The sequence below is a fragment of the Haematobia irritans genome, chromosome 1, assembly GCF_050003625.1.
Source record: "Haematobia irritans isolate KBUSLIRL chromosome 1, ASM5000362v1, whole genome shotgun sequence".
Taxonomy (NCBI): domain Eukaryota; kingdom Metazoa; phylum Arthropoda; class Insecta; order Diptera; family Muscidae; genus Haematobia; species Haematobia irritans.
Window position 1 is genome coordinate 252,449,208 of NC_134397.1, and position 23,182 is coordinate 252,472,389.

At 26.3% G+C, this 23,182-nt stretch overlaps 1 protein-coding gene across 3 annotated transcripts in view; it reads right to left on the bottom strand.

Moving 5' to 3' along the window:
- LOC142220379 (uncharacterized) overlaps positions 1–23,182 on the bottom strand; it is a 195,253-nt gene that overhangs the window by 26,578 nt on the left and 145,493 nt on the right. The window contains exon 8 of one of the 3 annotated variants that reach the window (XM_075289482.1): positions 12,751–13,156. The exons of 1 other annotated variant lie outside the window; for it this stretch is intronic. In XM_075289482.1, coding sequence (XP_075145597.1) covers positions 12,751–13,156 — 406 coding nt within the window. Of the gene's footprint in view, positions 1–12,750; positions 13,157–19,154; positions 19,811–23,182 lie in introns of those variants that run through there. One more of the 3 variants, XM_075289491.1, reaches the window with a different exon arrangement.

Genomic DNA, 23,182 nt, shown 5'->3' on the forward strand with positions numbered 1-23,182 from the left:
CTATAGAAATAAAATTTTGACAAAATTTTCTATAGAAATAAAATTTTGACAAAATTTTGTATAGAAATAAAATTTTGACAAAATTTTCTACAGAAATAAAATTTTGATTAAATTTTCTATAGAAATAAAATTTTGAAAAAATTTTCTATAGAAATAAAATTTTGAAAAAATTTTCTATAGAAATAAAATTTTGACAAAATTTTCTATAGAAATAACATTTTGACAAAGTTTTCTATAGAAATAAAATGTTGACAAAGTTTTCTATAGAAATAAAATTTTGACAAAATTGTCTATAGAAATAAAATTTTGAAAAAATTTTCTATAGAAATAAAATTTTGAAAAAATTTTCTATAGAAATAAAATTTTGACAAAATTTTCTATAGAAATAAAATTTTGACAAAATTTTCTATAGAAATAAAATTTTGACAAAATTTTCTACAGAAATAAAATTTTGACAAAATATTCTATAGAAATAAAATTTTGACAAAATTTTCTATAGAAATAACATTTTGAGAAAATTTTATATTTGTAGCTTTTCTTGTTGTTTCATGTTTTCTTGGTACACCGTAATGTATGAGAATTTATTTTGTTGTTTATCATACGCAACAGGGGTTATCCACTATACTTAACCTCATCACCACACAACAGAGAGAGTAGTTCTCTTGATAATGTTTTTCTAGTTGAATACAAATTCCCATAGACATGCATATCAATGCTACTCACACTGTAAGAGCATGTGTTGCTTGTATTATCGATGTTTGTTGAGTTTTTGTTTTTTTTTTTTTATTTATTGCCAATGCATATCCATAAGTGTTCCACTACTGTTGTTGTTATTGTTGTTTGTTATATGTATGGCATACAACAATCTTTGATTCAATTATGTGTGCTAGTGTATAGTGCGTTTATAAACTCACAGACTCGAAGTCATAGCTACAAACACACACACACATTCGCACTACTCTCAACGAATCTCACATGAGTAGTAAGAGTTGTTGTTGGTATGCTTGTGTTTCGGCACTTTGAGGTAAACAACAGGAAAGCTTTAGAAATGTTACACCTCCTCTTTCACTTATGGAGCAACTATCTGTATGTATATTAAATTGTCACAAATATATACAAATAAAAGATGAAAGATGTATACACGAGGAATGTATATTATCCCTCCCCCTTAGCCTACAATTCATAACGGCAAGTATGTAGTGTATTGATTGACATGTGTATTTGCCAGGTGACTGTTTTTGCCAATTGTGAGATTGAGGCTGAGGTTGCATTTTACTTTTATTGTTACTGCTGGTTGGAATATTTTTTGTTATTTCCTCGATGTCAAAGAATATGTCAAAATATTACATTTACAATATGAACATAGTCATATTCCAAAAAGGATTATTAAATAAAAATGAAAATAAATCACTACTTTGCAGAATTCTTAGTAACCATTGAAGATTTAAATAAAATGTTAGTTGAAGTCTTTTACATCATATTTTTGAGTGTAGTAAAATTGCGGCACAATTTTATTTATTTTTCCTTAAAAATATAAAACTTCAGCAAACTTTTACAAACTACTACATTCAAAGAGATCATATTTATAAATAAATATAAATAAATTTAAATTAAAATAAATTGCATTAAAACAATTAAATTAGAGGTACTAAATTGAAACGAAAATGTTATTATATTTTAGTTGTTCAAATATATATTGCAGTGTAATTAATTTATTTCAATTCAAAACTCAAAAACAACCCAGGGATCTATATAAAAAGAAGATTACCAATATTCCAAAATAATTATATTTTATTTATGTAGGCTATCTGCTTATGGGAACAACGTCTTAAGTATATGCAACTAATGCGAATACAATTTTAATTTCCTTGAAATGAATTGCACATAGAAACAGATGTTTGTATAGTGCTTCAAAACGTGGTCATGTCAGCTTTCTCTATATTGAAAAGGAAATTAAAACTTCAAGCATATGCAAGCGATATGACGATGATTTCTAAAGAAGACCAGATCCTTTGAGCAGCAATATACGAAATGAAATGACTTTATTTGAGTACAAAGAAAGGGGCCATGAGCCGTTGATGTTTGAAATCTTAAAAGTCCACAAAATTTTCTATACAAATAAACTTTTCAGAATGTTTTTTTATACAAATAAAATTTTGAGAAAAAAATTTTTAAAGAAATAAAATTTTGTTAAAAGTTTTCTATAAAAAAAAGAATAGAGAAAATTTTCTTTAGAAATAGCATTTCGAGAAAATTTTCTATAGAAATAAAATTTTGACAAAATTGTCTATAGAAAAAAAATTTGCAAAATTTTCTAAAGAAATAAATAAGAAATAAAGTATTGACAAAATTTTTATAGAAATAAAATGCTGACAAAATTTTTATAGAAATAAAATGCTGACAAAATTTTCTATAGAAATAAAGTCTTGACAAAATTTTCTAAAGAAATAAATAAGAAATACAGCATTGACAAAATTTTTTATAGAAATAAAATTTCGAAACAATTTTCCATGGAAATATAACTTTGAGAAACAATTGAATGGAAATACAATTTTGAGAAAATTTTCTTTAGAAATAAATGTTTGACAAAATTTTTTAAAGAAATAAAATATTGACAAAATTATCTAAAGAAATCAAATTTTGAGAAAATGTTAAATGGAAATAACATTTTGACACAATTTTGACACAATTTTCTATAGAAATAAAATTTTGGCAAAATTTTCTATAGAGATAAAATTTTGACACAATTTTATATAGAAATAAAATTTTGACAAAATTTTCTATAGAAATAAAAATTTGACAAAATTTTCTATAGAAATAAAATTTTGAGAAAATTTTCTATAGAAATAAAATTTTGAGAAAATGTTCCATGGAAATAACATTTTGTCACAATTTTGACAACATTTTCTATAGAAATAAAATTTTGAGAAAATTTTCTATAGAAATAAAATTTTGACAAAATTTTCTAAAGAAATAAAATATTGACATTTTGACACAATTTAGACAAAATTTTCTATAGAGAAAAATTTTTGACAAAATTTTCTAAAGAAATAAAATATTGACAAAATTATCTAAAGAAATAAAATTTTGAGGAAATGTTCCATGGAAATAACATTTTGACACAATTTTAACAAAATTTTCTATAGAAATACAGTTTTGACAAAATTTTCTATAGAAATAAAATTTTTACAAAATTTTCTAAAGAAATAAAATATTGACAAAATTATCTAAAGAAATAAAATTTTCCATGGAAATAACATTTTGTCACAATTTTGACAACATTTTCTATAGAAATAAAATTTTGAGAAAATTTTCTATAGAAATAAAATTTTGACAAAATTTTCTAAAGAAATCAAATATTGACATTTTGACACAATTTAGACAAAATTTGCTATAGAGATAAAATTTTGACAAAATTTTCTAAAGAAATAAAATATTGACAAAATTATCTAAAGAAGTAAAATGTTGAGGAAATGTTCCATGGAAATAACATTTTGACACAATTTTGACAAAATTTTCTAAAGATATACAATTTTGACAAAATTTTCTATAGAAATAAAATTTTGACAAAATTTTCAATAGAGATAAAATTTTGACAAAATTTTCTATAGAAATAAAATTTTGACAAAATTTTCTATAGAAATAAAATTTTGACAAAATTTTCTATAGAAATAAAATTTTGAGAAAATTTTCTATAGAAATAAAATTTTGACAAAATTTTCTAAACGAATAAAATATTGACAAAATTTTCTAAAGAAATAAAATTTTGAGAAAATGTTCCATGGAAATAATATTTTGACACAATTTTGTCAAAATTTTCTAAAGAAATACAATTTTGACAAAATTTTCTATAGAAATAAAATTTTGACAAAATTTTCAATAGAGATAAAATTTTGACAAAATTTTCTATAGAAATAAAATTTTGACAAAATTTTCTATAGAAATAAAATTTTGAGAAAATTTTCTATAGAAATAAAATTTTGAGAAAATTTTCTATAGAAATAAAATTTTGACTAAATTTTCTAAACGAATAAAATATTGACAAAATTTTCTAAAGAAATAAAATTTTGAGAAAATGTTCCATGGAAATAACATCTTGACACAATTTTGACAAAATTTTCTCTAGAAATAAAATTTTTACAAAATTTTCTATAGAAATAAAATTTTGACAAAATTTTCTATAGAGATAAAATTTTGACAAAATTTTCTATAGAAATAACATTTTGAGAAAATTTTCTATAGAAATAAAATTTTGACAAAATTTTCTATAGAGATAAATATGATTGAAGTACAAACCAACAATAACAAAATAAAATAAAATTTTGACAAAATGTTCTATAAAAATAAAATTTAGACAAAAAAAAATTGCCACAAAATTTCCTATAGAAATAAAATTTTTACAAAATTTCCTATGGACATAAACTCTGGACAAATTATTCTATAGATATAAAATTTTAAGAAAATTTTATATAGAAATAAAATTTTGGGAAAATTTTGTATAGAAATAAAATTTTGAGAAAGTTTGCTATAGAAACAAAATTTTGGGAAAATTTCGTATAGAAAAAAAAAGTTTTGACAAAATTTTATATAGAAATAAAATTTTGACAAAATTTTCTATAGAAATAAAATTTTGACAAAATTTTCCATAGAAATAAAATGGCGACAAAATTTTCTATAGAAATAAAATTTTTACAAAATTTTCCATAGAAATAAAATTTTTACAAAATTTTATATAGAAATAAAATTTTGACAAAATTTTATATAGAAATAAAATTTTGACAAAATTTTATATAGAAATAAAATTTTGACAAAATTTTATATAGAAATACAATTTTGAAAAAAAATTATGTAGAAATAAAATTTTGACAAAATTTTATATAGAAATAACATTTTATTTGTTGTTTAAAAACCATTGCGTTGACAAAGAATGTTTGTCAAATTTATTTGGGCAAAGCCCTATAGACTACAAGATGGTTGGATGGACGAACGTTTCGGAATTACCACATTCCTCATCAGCATCCTCTACTTAACCTCTGTTGGATAAGCTACTCTTGTAGTTTAGTCAACGCAATGGTTTTTAACCTGAGATCAAAACAACAAATATGATTGAAGTGCAAACCAACGATAGATAACAAAATAAATTAAAATTTTGACAAAATTTCCTATAAAAATAAAATTTTGACAAAATTTCCTATAGACATAAACTTTGGACAAATTATTCGATAGAAACAAAATTTTGAGAACATTTTCTATAGAAATAAAATTTTGAGAAAATTTTCTTTAGAAATAAAATTTTGAGAAAATTTGCTATAGAAACAAAATTTTGGAAAAATTTTCTATAGAAATAAAATTTTGACACAATTTTCTATAGAAATAAAATTTCAACAAAATTGTCTAAAGAAATAACATTTCGAAAAAATGTTTATAGAAATAAAATTTTGACAAAATATTCTATAGAAAAATAAAATTTTGACAAATTTTTCTATAGAAATAAAATTTTGACTAAATATTCTATAGAAATATACAATTTTGACAAAATTTTCTACAGAAATAAATTGAAATAAAATGTTGACAAAAAATTTTTCTATGGAATCAATATGTTGACAAAATTTTCTATAGAAATAAAATTTTGACAAAATTTTCCATAGAACCAAAATTTTGACGAAATTTTCTATAGAAATAAAATTTTGACAAAATTTTCTATAGAAACAAAATTTTGACGAAATTTTCTATAGAAATAAAATTTTGACACAATTTTCTATAGAAATAAAATTTTGACAAAATATTCTATAGAAATAAAATTTTGACAAAACTTTCTATAGTAATATACAATTTTGACAAAATTTTCTATAGAAAGAAAATTTTCACAAAATTTTCTATAGAAATAAATTGAAGTAAAATGTTGACAAAAATTTTTCTATGGAATCAATATGTTGACAAATTTTTCTATAGAAATAAAATTTTGACAAAAATTTTCCATAGAAATAAAATTTTGACGAAATTTTCTATAGAAATAAAATTTTGACACAATTTTCTATAGAAATAAAATTTCAACAAAATTGTATATAGAAATAACATTTCGAAAAAATTTTCTATAGAAATAAAATTTTGACAAAATATTCTATAGAAATAAAATTTTGACAAAATTTTCTATAGAAATATATAATTTTGACAAAATTTTCTGTAGAAAGAAAATTTTGACAAAATTTTCTATAGAAATAAATTGAAGTAAAATGTTGACAAAAATTGTTCTATGGAGTCAATGTTGACAAAATTTTCTAAAGAAATTAAATTTTCATAAAATTTTCTATAGCAATAAAATTTTGATAAAATATCTATACAAATTTTTGCGCCATTGTAACGCCGGTTAATTTTGAATATTCACTGATTTCTTTAATGTTGTTATGTACTCACAACATATACCACCTGAAACACATAACGCAAAATGCAATTTTTTCCATAGTAAGATTGTGTATTACAGCTTCTAATGGGCAACTGACAAACTGATAACTCAGTTAATCAAACTTCACGAGGAGTTGTAGCACAGGTTGTGTATACCGGTGTTCATATTTAATTTTAAGCCCAGCACACATTTTCTTTTTATCTAAGATTTTTTTTATCACAGAAAAAAAAATATCGCTAATATTCGTTAACATTTGAAAATTTTTAATTTAATTTAAGTATGTATTTATTTAAAAAATAATTGAATTACTTAATTTTATAATGAAAGCAAATGTTAATGCCAGAACTTCCAGTTGTTATGATTGAAGACAAACAGTATTTTTTTTTTCGACCATGCGATACAATCCCCATTTAGTCGACGGGTCAGTGGATAATAAAAATCAATAAAAAATCTGGTGTTCTTTTCCCCCACTTGGATAATGTACTACACAGAAAACATATTTTTTTATTTTTATTTTTAAAAAATTAATATATACTATTATATTAATTAAAATTTAATTTTTAATTAAAAAATTTTTTGAACCAATAAAATTTTTAATTTGATATTTTTGTAAAAATCAATTAAGATTTAAATTTAAAAATATTTGGTGATCAGTGGATAATAAAAATCAATAAAAAAAACTGGATAATGTACTACAGGGAAAACATATATTTTTTTATTTTAAATTTTTAAAAAAATAATATATACTATTATATTAATTAAAATTTAATTTTAAATTAAACATTTTTTGAACCAATAAAATTTTTAATTTGATATTTTTGTACAAATCAATTAAGATTTAAATTTAAAAATATTTGGTGATATTTTTTCTCTGAACGTAAGTGATAGATATGCTCTTTAAAATGTTTGCATAGTATGCCCTCAGTGCAGTATGTTACACTTTCTTTATAGCTGAATAAGACACAAATTTATGGAGATGTAAGCTTTTGTTAACCTAATTAAAAATTTTAAATTTGTTCTATATTATTCAATTATACAAAAAAAAAACACAGCATGTATACACCCATTGTTATTTAAATCACAAAATAATCATGAAATAAAATTTTTGTATAAAATAAAATAAATTTTTATAAACATGAAATGGTAAATATTCCTCATTTCGTTTAAATATTTAAAAAAAATGTGTTTTATGTATATATTGAGTTTATTGTGTTTATCCATTGTAAAGGAAAAAAGGTTTCATGGAAACCAATCCAATGCTTCCCTCCTGACTGGAGGAATTCGCAGAGAACTGATTTCTGTTGCTTGGTTGGTCCTTAGGGTGGATACAGTAGAGAAATGAAAATATTTTAAGAATAGGGTAAATAATTGAAAAACTAATAATATATTTTATGAGGAGTATTAATATTAAATAATATTTTATACAAATCAATTTATATTTATGTAATTGGTAAAAATTTTAAATTACAATTAAATTATTGGGTAATTGCGAAAGTCTTTGTATTTGATTAATATATGTCGCTGGAGTCGTTTATCTGCAGTGCTACCAATCACATTGTGCCATCTCATATCACATTATGCCTACTGAATTATTTCTAAATTAAATATTGGGAGGGCAAATTAAAAATCCGGGATTTTTTCAAATGTTTTGGAATTTATTGCGAAAAAAAAACTTGTAATAGTCAATCGACACTATAGAAGATTTTATCAAATTTTTTAATCTTATAAAATTTTATCAAAATTTTGTATCTATAGAACATATTCTCAAAAATTTGTATCTATAGAAATTTTTTGTCAAAATTTTGTATCTATAAAAAATTTTGTCAAAAACAATTTTATTTCTAAAAAAAATTTTGTTAAAATTTTATATCTATAGAAAATTGTCTCAAAATTGTATTTCTATAGGAAATTTTGTCAAATTTTTTATCTATGGAAAATTTTGTCAAAATTGTATTATTATATATAAGAAATTTTGTCAAAATTTTATTTCTATAAGAAATTTTGTCAAAATTCTATTTCTATGGGAAATTTTGACACAATTTTATTTCTATTGAAAATTTCTTCAAAGTTTTTTTCTATAGAAAATTTTGCCAAAATTTTATTTCTTTACAATATTTTGTCATAATTTTATTTCTATAGAAAATTTTGTCAAAATTTTATTTCTATAGGAATTTTATTTCTATAAGAAATTTTGTAAAAATGTTATTTCTATCAAAAATTTAGACAAAATTTTATTTCAGTATAAAATTTTTCAAAATTTTATTTCTTTAGAATATTTTGTCAAAATTGTATATCTATAGAAAATTTTGTCAAATTTTTTATCTATGGAAAATTTTGTCAAAATTTTATTTCTGTAGAAAATTTTTCAAAATTTTATTTCTATAATTTTTATTTCTATGAGAACTTTTGTCAAAATTTTATTTCTTCGGAAAATTTTGTCAAAATTTTTTATAGAAATAAAATCTTGACGAAATTTTCTATAGTAATACAATTTTGACAAAATTTTCTATAGAAATAAAATTTTGGTAGATTATTTTTGGGATCGGCTATATATAACTATAGAAAGATATGGGCCAATTTTGGCATGGTTGTTAGCGGTCATTTACTAGCGCAATGTACAAATTTCACCACGTACCAAATTTTTACCGGGTCGGATGAATTTTGCTCCTCCAATAGCTCCGGAGGTCAAATCTGGGGATCGGTTTAAATGGGGTTATATATAATTAAGACCGGTATGGACCAATTTTTGCATGGTTGTTAGAGACCATATACTAACACAACGTACCAAATTTCAACCGGATCGGGTGAATTTTGCTTTTCCAAGGGGCTCCGGAGGTCAAATCTGGGGTTCGGTTTATATGGGGCTACGTACAATTATGGACCGATAGGGACCAATGCCTGCATGGTTGTTAGATACCATATACTAACACCACGTACAAAATTTCAACCGGATGGGATAAATTTTGCTCCTGCAAGAGACTCCGGAGGTCAAATCTGGGGATCGGTTTATATGGGGGCTATATTTAATTATGGACCGATATGGACCAATTTTTGCATGATTGTTAGAGACCATATACTAACACCACATACCAAATTTCAACTGGATCGGATGAATTTTGCTCCTCTAAAAGGCTCCGGAGTTCAAATCTGGGGATCGGTTTATATGGGGGCTATATATAATTATGGAACGATATGGACCAATTTTTGCATGGTTGTTAGAGACCATATACTTACAGCATGTACCAAATTTCAGCCAGATCAGATGAAATATGCTTCTCTTAGAAGCTCCGCAAGCCAAATATGGGGGTCCGTTTATATGGGGGCTATACGTAAAAGTGGACCGATATGGCCCATTTGCAATACCATCCGACCTACATCAATAGCAACTACTTGTGCCAAGTTTGGAGTCGATAGCTTGTTTCGTTCGGAAGTTAGCGTGATTTTAACAGACGGACGGACATGCTTAGATCGACTCAGAATTTCACCACGACCCAGAATATATATACTTGATGGGGTTTATGGGGGGAGCCACCGTGGTGCAATGGTTAGCATGCCCTCCCTGCATACACAAGGTTGTGGGTTCAATTCCTGCTTCGACCTATACCAAAAAGTTTTTCAGCGGTGGATTACCCCACCTCAGTAATGCTGGTGGCATTTCTGAGGCTTTCAAAACTTCTCAAAGTGGTTTCACTGCAATGTGGAACGCCGTACGGACTCGGCTATAAAAAGGAGGTCCCTTGTCATTGAGCTTAACATGCAATCGGGCAGCACTCAGTGACAAGAGAAGATTCTATCAAAATTTTTTATTTATATAAAATTTTATCAACATTTTTTATCCATAGAAATTTTTCTCTAAATTTTTTTATCCATCGAAAATGTTGTCAAAGTTTTTTATCTATCGAAAATTTTGCAAAAATTTTATTTCTATAGAAAATTTTGTCAAACTTTTTTTATCTATAGAATATTTTGTGAACATGTTTTATCTAGAGAAAAAAATTGTCAAAATTTTTTATCTACAGAGAATTTTGTCAACAGTTTTTATCTAAAATTCTATTCTAGACAATTTCTAGAAAATAAAATTCTAGAAAATTTTATCAAAATTTTATTACTGTAGAAGTTTTTGTCAAAATTTTATTTCTACAAAAAATATTGTCAAAATTTTATTTCTATGGAAAATTTTCTCAAAATGTTATTTCTATAGAAAATATTGTCAACAATTTTTTTTCTATAACAAATTTTGTCAAAATTGTATTTAGATAGAAAATGTTGTAAAATATTATTTCTTTAGAACATTTTGTAAAAATTTTATTTTTATACAAAATTTTATCAAAATTTTATTTCTATAGAAAATTTTATTTCTTTAGGAAATTTTGTCAAAATTTTATTTCTAAAGGCAATTTTGTCAAAATTGTATTTGTATAAAAAATTTTGTTAACATTTTATTTCTATAGAAAATTTTGTCAAAATTTTTTATCTATAGAAAATTTTCTCAAAATTGTATTTCTATAGAAAATTTTGTCAAAATTTTATTTATGTAGAAAATTTTGTCAAAAAGTTTATTTCTATAGAAAATTTTGCTAAAATTTTATTTCTATAGAACATTTTGTAAAATTTTGTATCTATAGAAAATATTATCAACAATTTTTTTCTATAACAAATTTTGTCAAAATTTTATTTCTATAGAAAATTTTGTCAAAATTTTATTTCTATAGAAAATTTTGTCAAAATTTTATTTCTATAGAAAATTTTGTCAAAATTTTATTTCTATAGAAAATTTTGTCAAAATTTATTGCTATAGAAAATTTTGTCAAAATTTTATTTCACAGAAAAGTTTCTCATAATTTTATTTCTATAGAAAATTTTGTCAACATTTTATTTCTATAGAAAATTTTGCCAACATTTTATTTCTATACAAAATTTTGTCAAAATTTTATTTCCATGGAAAATTTTGTCAAAAGTTTATTTCTATAAAAAATTTTGTCAAAGGTTTATTTCTATAGAAAATTTTGTCAAAATTTTATTTCTATACAAAATTTTGTCAAAATTGTATTTCTATGGGAAATTTTTTCCAAAATTTTATTTCTATAGAAAATTTTGTCAAAATTTTATTTCTATAGAAAATTTTGTCAAAATTTTATTTCTATAGAAAATGTTGTCAAAATTTTATTTCTATAGAAAATTTTGTCAAAATTTTATTTCTATAGAAAGTTTTGTCAAAATTTTATTTCTATAGAAAATTTTGTCAACATTTTATTTGTATACAAAATTTTGTCAAAAGTTTATTTCTATAGAAAATTTTGTCAAAATTGTATTTCTATAGAAAATTTTGTAAAAATTTTATTTCTATAGAAAATTTTGTCAAAATTTTATTTCTATAGAAAATTTTGTCAAAATTTTATTTCTATAGAAAATTTTGCCAAAATTTTATTTCTATAGAAAATTTTGCCAAAATTTTATTTCTATCGAATTTATCAAACATTTTTTTCTATAGAAAATTTCAAATATTTAAAGAAAACGTCAACATTTTATTTCTATACGCATAGACAGTTTTCACAAAATTGTATTTCTATAAAAATTTTTGTGAGAATTTTATTTTTATAGAAACTTTTGTCAAAATTTTTTTTCTCTAAAAATTTTGTCAAAATTTTATTTCTATAGAAAATTTTGTTAAAATTTTATTTCTATAGAAAATTTTGCCAAAATTTTATTTCTATAGAAAATTTTGTCAAAATTTTATTTCTAGAGAAAATTTCGTCAAAATTTTATTTCTATAGAAAATTTTGTCAAAATTTTATTTCTATAGAAAATTTTGTAAAAATGTTATTTCTATACAAAATTTTGTCAAAATTTTATTTCTATGGAAAATTTCGTCAAAATTTTATTTCTATAGAAAATTTTGTCAAAAGTTTATTTCTATAGGAAATTTTGTCAAAATTTTATTTCTATACAAATTTTTTTTCTATGGAAAATTTTGTCAAAAGTTTATTTCTATAGAAAATTTTGTCAAAAGTTTATTTCTATAGGAAATTGGTCAAAATGTTATTTCTATAGAAAATTTTGTCAAAATTTTATTTTTATGAAAATTTTTGTCAAAATTTTATTTACTAATTGATGGATTACTAATTTGCGCAACCAATCATATTAAATTTTATTTATGAAATACTTTTTACATATTGTAATAGAAACAAAAAATATTTGTGGGGGTGCCCATACATATTGCACACCGATATTTTTTAATTACCATCTACGTGCTTCTTATATTTTCGTCAGTGCTCTTTTGCCTACGGTCATGGTGGTGGCCACGTGGCACGTGGAGCGTTTAAAAATGGAATAACAAACCAACCTACCTGTTGTCGCTTCGGGTTGCACTTGATGTTTCACGGTCTCTATAAGCTTATGGCCAACAGTGTTGCCACCTTGTTCATTTGTCCTATACAAATCATGTTTCATAGCAATACTTCCCGAAAAACTTGCTTCACTGCCGGTGGCAGTAGACTTGAAAGGTGATGCCCTATAAAGCAATGAACTTGGCATAGGGGGAGGCGGTGGTGGCGGTAGCATAGGCTGATTTTCAGGCATAAGCTTGTCAGCTGGCTTAGCTTTAAGATTCTTTAATTGTTCTAATTCACTTTCGGCCGCATCGGCTCGGGCTAAAGCTTTGCGCAACTCTTCTTCCAATATTGATAATTTTACTTGCAAAGTTTTTAGTTCATCGTTAGTAGTTTTTTCTATAGCCGCTTCCAAAAGATTTTGCTACGGAGGTTCATATTCATTCACAACCAAAAGATAATATGGTGGCAAAACACGTGAAAAAGAGAGGGCGAGAAAAAGGGGGGAAAATACAAAATGTTAGGTGAAATTAGTAGTTTCATTCAGTCATGATCTAATCTAGCGGATAAGGGGGATATTTATGCACTAAAGGGAGCACTTAAGTAACAGCAGCCAGGAGGAGGTAATTATTTACAATCTTTTTTATTTTTGTTTTGCAGAGAGTATGGCAACACTTATAACTAAACACTATGGTGTATTGATTTAATAGGGTTGTCGCGTAATCGTAATCTTGTACAGGATTTTATGTTGCAATTTTATTTTTCCTATATATTGTCATGGAGCATAGCGTAGATAACGATATTCTGATATTCTAGTGGATATCCTTATATTCTAAAGGGTGACTGATATGTAAAGACACGAAATAAAGTGTCATATTTTTTTAAATTTTATTGTTCAAAAATAAAAAATAAATCAGAAATAGTAGAACATTTTAGAATCAGTTTTTTATTTGTTCGAGTTGGCTTCCTTTGGCACGAATTTTGGCATTTGAACTGCCGACAAAGCCATCACACAGTGCACGAAAGTCGCTCTGCGTAGAAGCGACGTCTTGAGATTATCGCCATTTTGGTCAACGGATTGAGATCCGGAGATTTCGGTGGCCATGGTGCGGTAGAAACGAAACGAGGAATGGCTTAAATAATTCACGGTTGACACATTCTACTAAGTGGGATGGTGCTGAGTCTTGGTCGAATGGCCATGGACTGCGACCGAAATAGTTGTCTGCCCAGGGCTTCAATACTGTCTTTAGGCTATTTTCCCATTTATATTCGACATTTATTTTGACCCCACGGTCGATGAATACGAGCGCAGAAATAAAATCTTGACAAAATTTTCTTTAGAAATAAAATTTTGACAACATTTATAGAAATTATAGAAATAAAATTTTGACAAAATTTTCTATAGAAGTGTAATTTGGATAACAATTCCTATCGAACAAAAAGTTTAATAAAATTTTCTATAGAAATAAAATTTTTCTAATTTTGACAAAATTTTCTATAGAATTAAAATTTTGAAAAAATTTTCCAATTTTGACAAAATTTTCTAATTTTGACAAAATTTTCTATAGAAATAAAATTTTGACAAAATTTTATATGGAAATAAAATGTTGACAAAATTTTCTATAGAAATAAAATTTTAATAAATTTAAATAGAAATAAAATTTTGGCAAAATTTTCAATAGAAATAAAATGATGACAAAATTCAAATAATAAAATTTAATAAATATTTTTTTATTTTTTAAGAAAATAAAATTTTCTATAGAAATAAAATTTTAATAAATTTAAATAGAAATAAAATTTTGACAAAATTTTCTGTTGAAATAAAATTTTAACAAAATTTTCTATAGAAATAAAATTTTGACAAAATTTTCTATAGAAATAACATTTTGCCAAAAATTGTCTATAGAAATACAATTTTGACAACATTTTCTATAGAAATAAAATTTTGACAAAATTTTCTATAGAAATAAAATTTTGAAACAATTTTCTAAATTTGACAAAATTTTCTATGGAAATAAGATTTTGACAAAATTTCCTATCGAAATAAAATTTTGACAAAATTTTATATAGAAATAAAATTTTTAAAAATTTTCTATAGATATAAAATGTTTACAAAATTTTCTATAGGAATAAAATTATGAAAAATTTTCTAAATTTGACAAAATTTTCTACGGAAATAAAATTTTGACAACATTTTCTATGGAAATAAAATTTTGACATAATTTTATATAGAAATAAAATTTTGACAAAATTTTCTATAGAAATAAAATGTTGACAAAATTTTCTATAGAAATAAAATTTTGACAAAATTTTCTATAGAAATAAAATTTTGACAAAATTTTCTATGGAAATTAAATGTTGACAAAATTTTCTATAGAAATAAAATTTTGACATTTGCTATAGAAATAAAATTTCGACAAAATTATCTATAGAAATAAAATTTTGATAAAAATTTCTATAGAAATAAAATTTTGACAAAATTTTCTATAGAAATAAAATTTTGAAAAACTTTTCTAAATTTGACAAAATTTTCTATTGAAATAACATTTTGACAAAAATTTTCTATAGAAATAAAATTTTGACAAAATTTTCTATGGAAATTAAATGTTGACAAAATTTTCTATAGAAATAAAATTTTGAAAAAATTTTCCAATTTTGACAAAATTTTCTAATTTTGACAAAATTTTATATGGAAATAAAATGTTGACAAAATTTTATATGGAAATAAAATGTTGACAAAATTTTCTATAGAAATAAAATTTTAATAAATTTAAATAGAAATAAAATTTTGGCAAAATTTTCAATAGAAATAAAATGATGACAAAATTTAAATAATAAAATTTAATAAATAGTTTTTTTATTTTTTAAGAAAATAAAATTTTCTATAGAAATAAAATTTTAATAAATTTAAAATTTAAATAGAAATAAAATTTTGACAAAATTTTCTGTAGAAATAAAATTTTAACAAAATTTTCTATAGAAACAAAATTTTGACAAAATTTTCTATAGAAATAACATTCTGCCAAAAATTGTCTATAGAAATACAATTTTGACAACATTTTCTATAGAAATAAAATTTTGACAAAATTTTCTATAGAAATAAAATTTTGAAACAATTTTCTAAATTTGACAAAATTTTCTATGGAAATAAGATTTTGACAAAATTTCCTATCGAAATAAAATTTTGACAAAATTTTATATAGAAATAAAATTTTTAAAAATTTTCTATAGATATAAAATGTTTACAAAATTTTCTATAGGAATAAAATTATGAAAAATTTTCTAAATTTGACAAAATTTTCTACGGAAATAAAATTTTGACAAAATTTTCTATGGAAATAAAATTTTGACATAATTTTATATAGAAATAAAATTTTGACAAAATTTTCTATAGAAATAAAATTTTGACAAAATTTTCTATAGAAATAAAATTTTGACAAAATTTTCTATGGAAATTAAATGTTGACAAAATTTTCTATAGAAATAAAATTTTGACAAAATTTTCTATGGAAATTAAATGTTGACAAAATTTTCTATAGAAATAAAATTTTGACATTTGCTATAGAAATAAAATTTCGACAAAATTTTCTATAGAAATAAAATTTTGATAAAAATTTCTATAGAAATAAAATTTTGACAAAATTTTCTATAGAAATAAAAGTTTGAAAAACTTTTCTAAAATTGACAAAATTTTCTATTGAAATAACATTTTGACAAAAATTTTCTATAGAAATAAAATTTTGACAAAATTTTCTATGGAAATTAAATGTTGACAAAATTTTCTATAGAAATAAAATTTTGACATTTTCTATAGAAATAAAATTTCGACAAAATTTTCTATAGAAATAAAATTTTGATAAAAATTTCTATAGAAATAAAATTTTGAAAAAATTTTATAATTTTGACAAAATTTTCTATAGAAATAAAATTTTGACAAAGTTTTAAATAATACAATTTAATAAATATTTTTTTATTTTTTAAAATTTTCTATAGAAATAAAATTTTAATAAATTTAAAATTTAAATAGAAATAAAATTTTGACAAAATTTTCTATAGAATTACAATTTTCACAAAATTTTCTATAGAAATAACATTTTGACAAAGTTTTATATAGAAATACAATTTTGACAAAATGTTGATAAAATTCTCTACAGAAATAAAATTTTAACAAATTTAAATAGAAATAAAATTTTAACAAAATTTTCGATAGAAATAAAATTTTGACAAAATTTTCTATAGAAATATAATTTTGACAAAATTTTTTATAGAACTAAAATTTCGACAAATTTTCTATAGAAATAAAATTTTGACCAAATTTTCTATAGAAAGAAAATTTTGACAAAATTTTATATAGAAATACAATTTTGAAAAAATTTTCTAAATTTGACAAAATTTTCTATGGAAATAAAATTTTAACAAAATTTTCTATGGAAATAAAATTTTGACAAAATTTTCTATGGAAATAAAATTTTGACAAATCTTTTATAGAAATAAAATTTTGACAAAATTTTCTATGGAAATAAAATTTTGACAAAAGTTTCTATAGAAATAAAATTTTGACAAAATTGTTTATAGAAATAAAATTTTGAGAAAATTTTATATAGAAATAAAATTTTGACAACTTTTCTACAGAAATAAAATGTTGACAAAATTTTTATAGAAATAAAATGTTGACAAAATCTTCTATAAAAATAAAATCTTGAAAAAATTGTCTATAGAAATAAAATGTTGACAAAATTGTCTATATAAATACAATTTTTACATAATTTTCTAAAAGAACCTGCTCTCAGCATGCATCACCCAAGATTATCATCAACATATCTTAAAGAAGCTCTGGACAGACAAACATTTGGCCAACAAACCATGGACACACGAATAGAACTCAGGACCATCGTTCTCCACAGTGGTGCCAATGGTTAGCCAAAGTGGTGCAATGGTTAGCATGCCCTCCCTGCATACACAAGGTTGTGGGTTCAATTCCTGCTTCGACCTATACCAAAAAGTTTTTCAGCGGTGGATTATCCCACCTCAGTAATGCTGGTGACATTTCTGAGGGTTTCAAAGCTTCTCTAAATGGTTTCACTGCAATGTGGAACGCCGTTCGGACTCGGCTATAAAAAGTAGGTCCCTTGTCATTGAGCTTAACATGGAATCGGGCAGCACTCAGTGATAAGAGAGAAGTTCACCAATGTGGTATCACAATGGACTGAAAAGTCAAGTGAGCCAGATACATCGGGCTGCCACCTAACCTAACCTATCGCTCTCAGCACGTATCAACCAAGCTAATGGCCTAAAAATGAGATTCCTCTTTTTTTACCATACAATGGTTACCAAAATCTTGGGATCTCCATACGATGGTCTTTTGCGCCTGCGGAATGTGGGAGAGTAATAGTAAAAAAAAAACAAAGTGTCAATACCACAGAGCCACTTTCATGCATAGTGTGATAGCTATGACTGCCGTTTGAAGGGCCTAATTCGTGCCAAAGGTATTAAATTCGATCCAATCTAAACTGATTCTAAAATTTAATGTTATTTCCGACATTTTTTGCTTTTGAACAAAAAAAAATTGAAAAAAAATGCAGCACTTTGCTTTGTTACTTTACCTATGTACCACCCTGTATATGGGGTATTAAGACACTTTAATATATTTTTCAGCAACCAGCTGGGTAACAGATGATTGTATTTTTTCAGCATTTGTAAAAGTTTTGCACAGAGAATGAAGCCGCCGAGTTGCGCCTCTGATTTCAGTCGACGCCGCCGCCGAATATGTCGACTCAAATTTATCCGTCAATTAATCAAAAAATATCGCTTTAAAACAGAAAAAATGTATTAATACATTCAAATTCAAGCTGCTTTAATAATGTTGCAAAAATTTAACACAGAAAATTTGAGTGGCATATAAATTTGATTGTAAGATTGGTTGTACAACTAATCTCATTACCATTCGAATAACTTCAAATTGTTTTTATAATGGATAATTGTCCGCCGCCGAAGAGATATATTTATATCCACGGCTGCCGAAGGCAAAAATTTAGTGTCTGCCGCCGCCAACAAAAATGGGTCGGCTTCATTCTCGGATTTTGCGATTCTTAAACCAACTCCACTCCATTTCCGCCATTTAGAAATGACAAAACAGTTCTGAATGTGAAAAAAGTAACCATTTTTGGAGACGGCCGAATAATTGTAAAATTTCTTTTGTTAAATTATTATTTTTAAAGCAAAAGAATCATAAGTATTTTTTTTTATACAGGATTACGATTACGATAACAAAACTCCTTAAACTACTCCTTATAGTAACTCTTGAAATTGAGACCAACAAATTGTATTAGTAAATAAATGAAAATTAGAGCAAAACAACAACAGTTCAAAAATTCAAAAATTCATCAAGGGCATAATTTTTGCGTCTTGCCTTTGTGTCTTCATTCTATTTGGTGTTGAGGAAGTAAAAGACGACCGGCCTTCACCATCGTTTGTTATTATTACGGCAGGCTATGATTACTGTAGCGGTGTGAGTAACTGTTAACTTGTCTCATTGTTGATGTTGTGTACAGTACATTTTTCTACCAACACCACTATACATACATACATACATATATATACAATAGAAAAATGTAAAACCATATTGTTTGTGGTTTATTATAGCATTCTCAGTAGAGAGAGAGATTTTCATAGGGAGAGAGAGAGAGAGAAGAGTGATAGAGATAGGTAGGGATAGTGTTGTTATTATTTCGCTGGCCTTCATTGTCCACCAACATATAACGGGAAATTGAGTTGAGTATTTTTTTCAGATTGAGAGTAATAATAGTGGTGAAATGTTTACATTTTTTCTTGCTTGTGCTTTCTTATTATTCTTCTTTTATTTGTAAGCATATAGAGAGAGAGGTGGGGTGTTGAAATATGGGTGATTTACTCTTCATACATATCCCTCTCATAGAATTTTGTATTTTTCTTCTTAGTTGGATGATGTGGATGTTGATGGTGGTGGCTGTGGTGGCGGTGGTGTAGTTGACGTTTGAGGTGTTGGATTACCCTTAAATATATTTATGTTTCGGAAGAAACCCGATACACGCTTCAAACCCTAATTTACCAATTTACAAAATTTATTTAGCATTTTGTGAATTTTGTTCTTGATATACACAAATGGACATGAATGTGTTGTTGAATACATTTGAAATTATATGATGACGAACGAAGGTATAAATGCTTTAATATCGATGTACTTAAATTATATATGAATTATCCAGGTAAATATTAATGATGTGTATGAACATTTAGTTTGAAAAACCCCTCAAGTATTCGGGATATACATCTATTGGATAGAGTTTCAATTGCTTCAACATCAGACAAATCTCAATGATTAAAATTTTTTTTATTAAGTCTATAGATACAAAATCCTTACAGACTAATATGTGTAAAATAAATTATCTGTTGAAGTGCAAGATAATGTTTCTCTTCAATGTTACTCGGTTCTCAGACAGATCTATAAGGTTAAAGTATTTGTTGAACTGAAAGTATAATCTTCGAAACGCATCATTATTTGCATAGTTAGTTCCAGGGATTCGGAGCGGAGCGAGGAGCGGTGGGGAGCGAACCCTATTTTGGCCGGAGCGGAGAGGGAGCTATATTTTTAAAATCCGGAGCGGATCGGGAGCGGAGCGATTTCCAAAAGAAAACCCGCTCCGCTCCAAAAAAAAAAAAACAAATATTATATTTAATCAAATGCGATGACAGTTTCTTTTTATTTCGTTTTCTCTGCTATAAAGATTGCACACAAAGAGTACAATTGATAGTGTGGTAATGAGGTCAAATTTGGTTAAAATCGGTTAAAATTTTGATATAGCTCCCATATATATCATTCACCCGATATCCCCTTAAGGGGTGATACGGTCAAAATTTGGTCAATATAAACTTGACGTATTTCTTTCAATTTTGCATTTAAAAAACCTGAACACCCCTCATTTTGAAGGTGTGTAGAATGTTGCTCCTATTTTGATTTTGGAATTCACTCTTCAGTTGTCAAAATGCCGTCCAAGCAAGAAGAGCAGCGTATCAAAATTTTGCTCGCGCATCGCGAAAATCCGAGCTACTCGCACGCAAAGCTGGCAAAGTCGCTAAAAGTTGCCAAATCAACCGTTACAAATGTAATTAAAGTGTTTGGGGAACGTTTGTCGACAGCCAGGAAGTCTGGATCGGGGGGAAATCGAAAACCGGAAGCCGCTGAGACGACAAAGAGAGTTGCCGGTAGTTTCAAGTGAAACTCTAACACTCCTCTCCGAAATGCCGCAAATAAGCTGGGTGTATCGTCTACAACCGTGCATCGAGCCAAAAAACGAGCCGGACTATCGACTTACAAGAAGGTAGTGACTCTAAATCGCGATGGTAAACAAAATACGACGGCCAAAGGGCGATCCCGGAGGCTGTACTCGACGATGCTGACAAAGTTTGACTGAACGACGAAGCCTACGTCAAAGCCGACTACAAGCAGCTTCCGGGACAGGAGTTTTATACGGCAAAAGGAAGGGGAAAGGTAGCAGATATTTTCAAGCACATAAAAACTGTCAAAGTTCGCAAAGAAATATCTGGTTTGGCAAGCCATCTGTACCTGTGGCTTGAAAAGCAGCATTTTCATGGCTTCCGGGACTGTCAACCAAGAAATTTACGTGAAAGAGTGTTTGAATAAACGTCTGCTGCCTTTCCTGAAGAAACATTTGGCATGTTGCCATTACGGTAAAAAGGCCATGGAGTGGTACGCCGCCAACAACGTGCAGGTGGTTCCCAAGGACAAGAACCCTCCCAACACGCCAGAGCTCTGCCCAATTGAGAAATACTGGGCTATTGTCAAGCGGAACCTAAAGAAGACCAAAAAAACTGCTAAGGACGAGCAGCAGTTAAAGGCAAACTGGCTTTCTGCGGCGAAGATGGTGGACAAGGTGGCTGTACAAAATCTGATGGCAGGTGTCAAGCGTGAGGCACGGCAATTCGGATTTGGAAAAGCGACAGCCTAACTGAATATTTTTCCTGAATTTTATACTAATTGAACTTGAAAAAGAAATTTAATTGTATTTTTTAAATAAACGATTTCACCGATTTACACGCGTTTTCCCTTGACCAAATTTTGACCGTATCACGGCCCCAGAAGCCAGAGGCCAAAGTTATACTGCAATTTACATGAAGTTTTGTACAGGGAGTAGAACTAATATTCCTATTAGACATGCCAAATTTGGTTGACATCGCTTCAGTTTTATATATATAGCTCCCTTATATATCATTCGCCCAATTTTGATTCATATGACCATGGAGACCAAAGTTTAACTTGGAATATTTTGAAATTGTGCAAATAATTTGAAATTGTAGCATTTTAGCAAAGTGTGCCAAAGTTGGTCAAAATCGGTTAAGATTGAGACAAAGCCACCATATATTATATATTTTTCCGTTTTAGGCAAATATGGCCAAAATACACACATTTTCAATTTAAAATCGCCACTGCCAAGTGCAAACATTACTCAAATTTTCCAATACTTCTAATACGTATCAAACGACCGCTAAATCATAATTGCACACATAATTGTTGTTCTGAAAATCCTACAGAATCTAGACCCCAACCTCCAGATTTCCAATTTCATGCAAATTGAATAAAAACTTCAGTTTCTATAAGCCCAGTTTCTATTATCCCACCTCAGTAATGCTGGTGACATTTCTGAAGGTTTCAAAGCTTCTCTAAATGGTTTCGCTGCAATGTGGAACGCCGTTCGGACTCGGCTATAAAAAGGAGGTCCCTTGTCATTGAGCCACCGTGGTGCAACGGTTAGCGTGCCCGCCTTGCATACACAAGGTCGTGGGTTCGATTCCTGCTTCGACCGAATACCAAAAAGTTATTCAGCTGTGAATTATCCCACCTCAGTAATGCTGGTGACATTTCTGAGGGTTTCAAAGCTTCTCTAAATGGTTTCGCTGCAATGTGGAACGCCTTTCGGACTCGGCTATAAAAAGGAGGTCCCTTGTCGTTGAGCTTAACATGGAATCGGGCAGCACTCAGTGATAAAAGAGAAGTTCACCAATGTGGTATCACAATGGACTGAATAGTCTGAGCCTGATACATCGGGCTGCCACCTAACCTACCAAGACACTACCCAGCAAAAAATACTTCAGCAGTAAGACTTTGTGCTTTTTGGTATACAATAAAGTAGGCAGTGCATACACACTGTATGAATCGGTGGCAATAACGTAAACGAGTAATTTTACGTCATCAGCGAACATAAGTAGATTAGAATACTTTCTAATAGATGGTAAATCATTGATAAAGAACATAATAAAACGGAACCGAGGGGACTGCTTCTCTTACGGGTGGCTATAAAAATGAAATACCACACTAGGCTAAACATAGTATCGGAGAAAACTGGTTGATAAGAGAGAAGTTTACCACTTATGATGTCTGAGTCTGAAATAATCG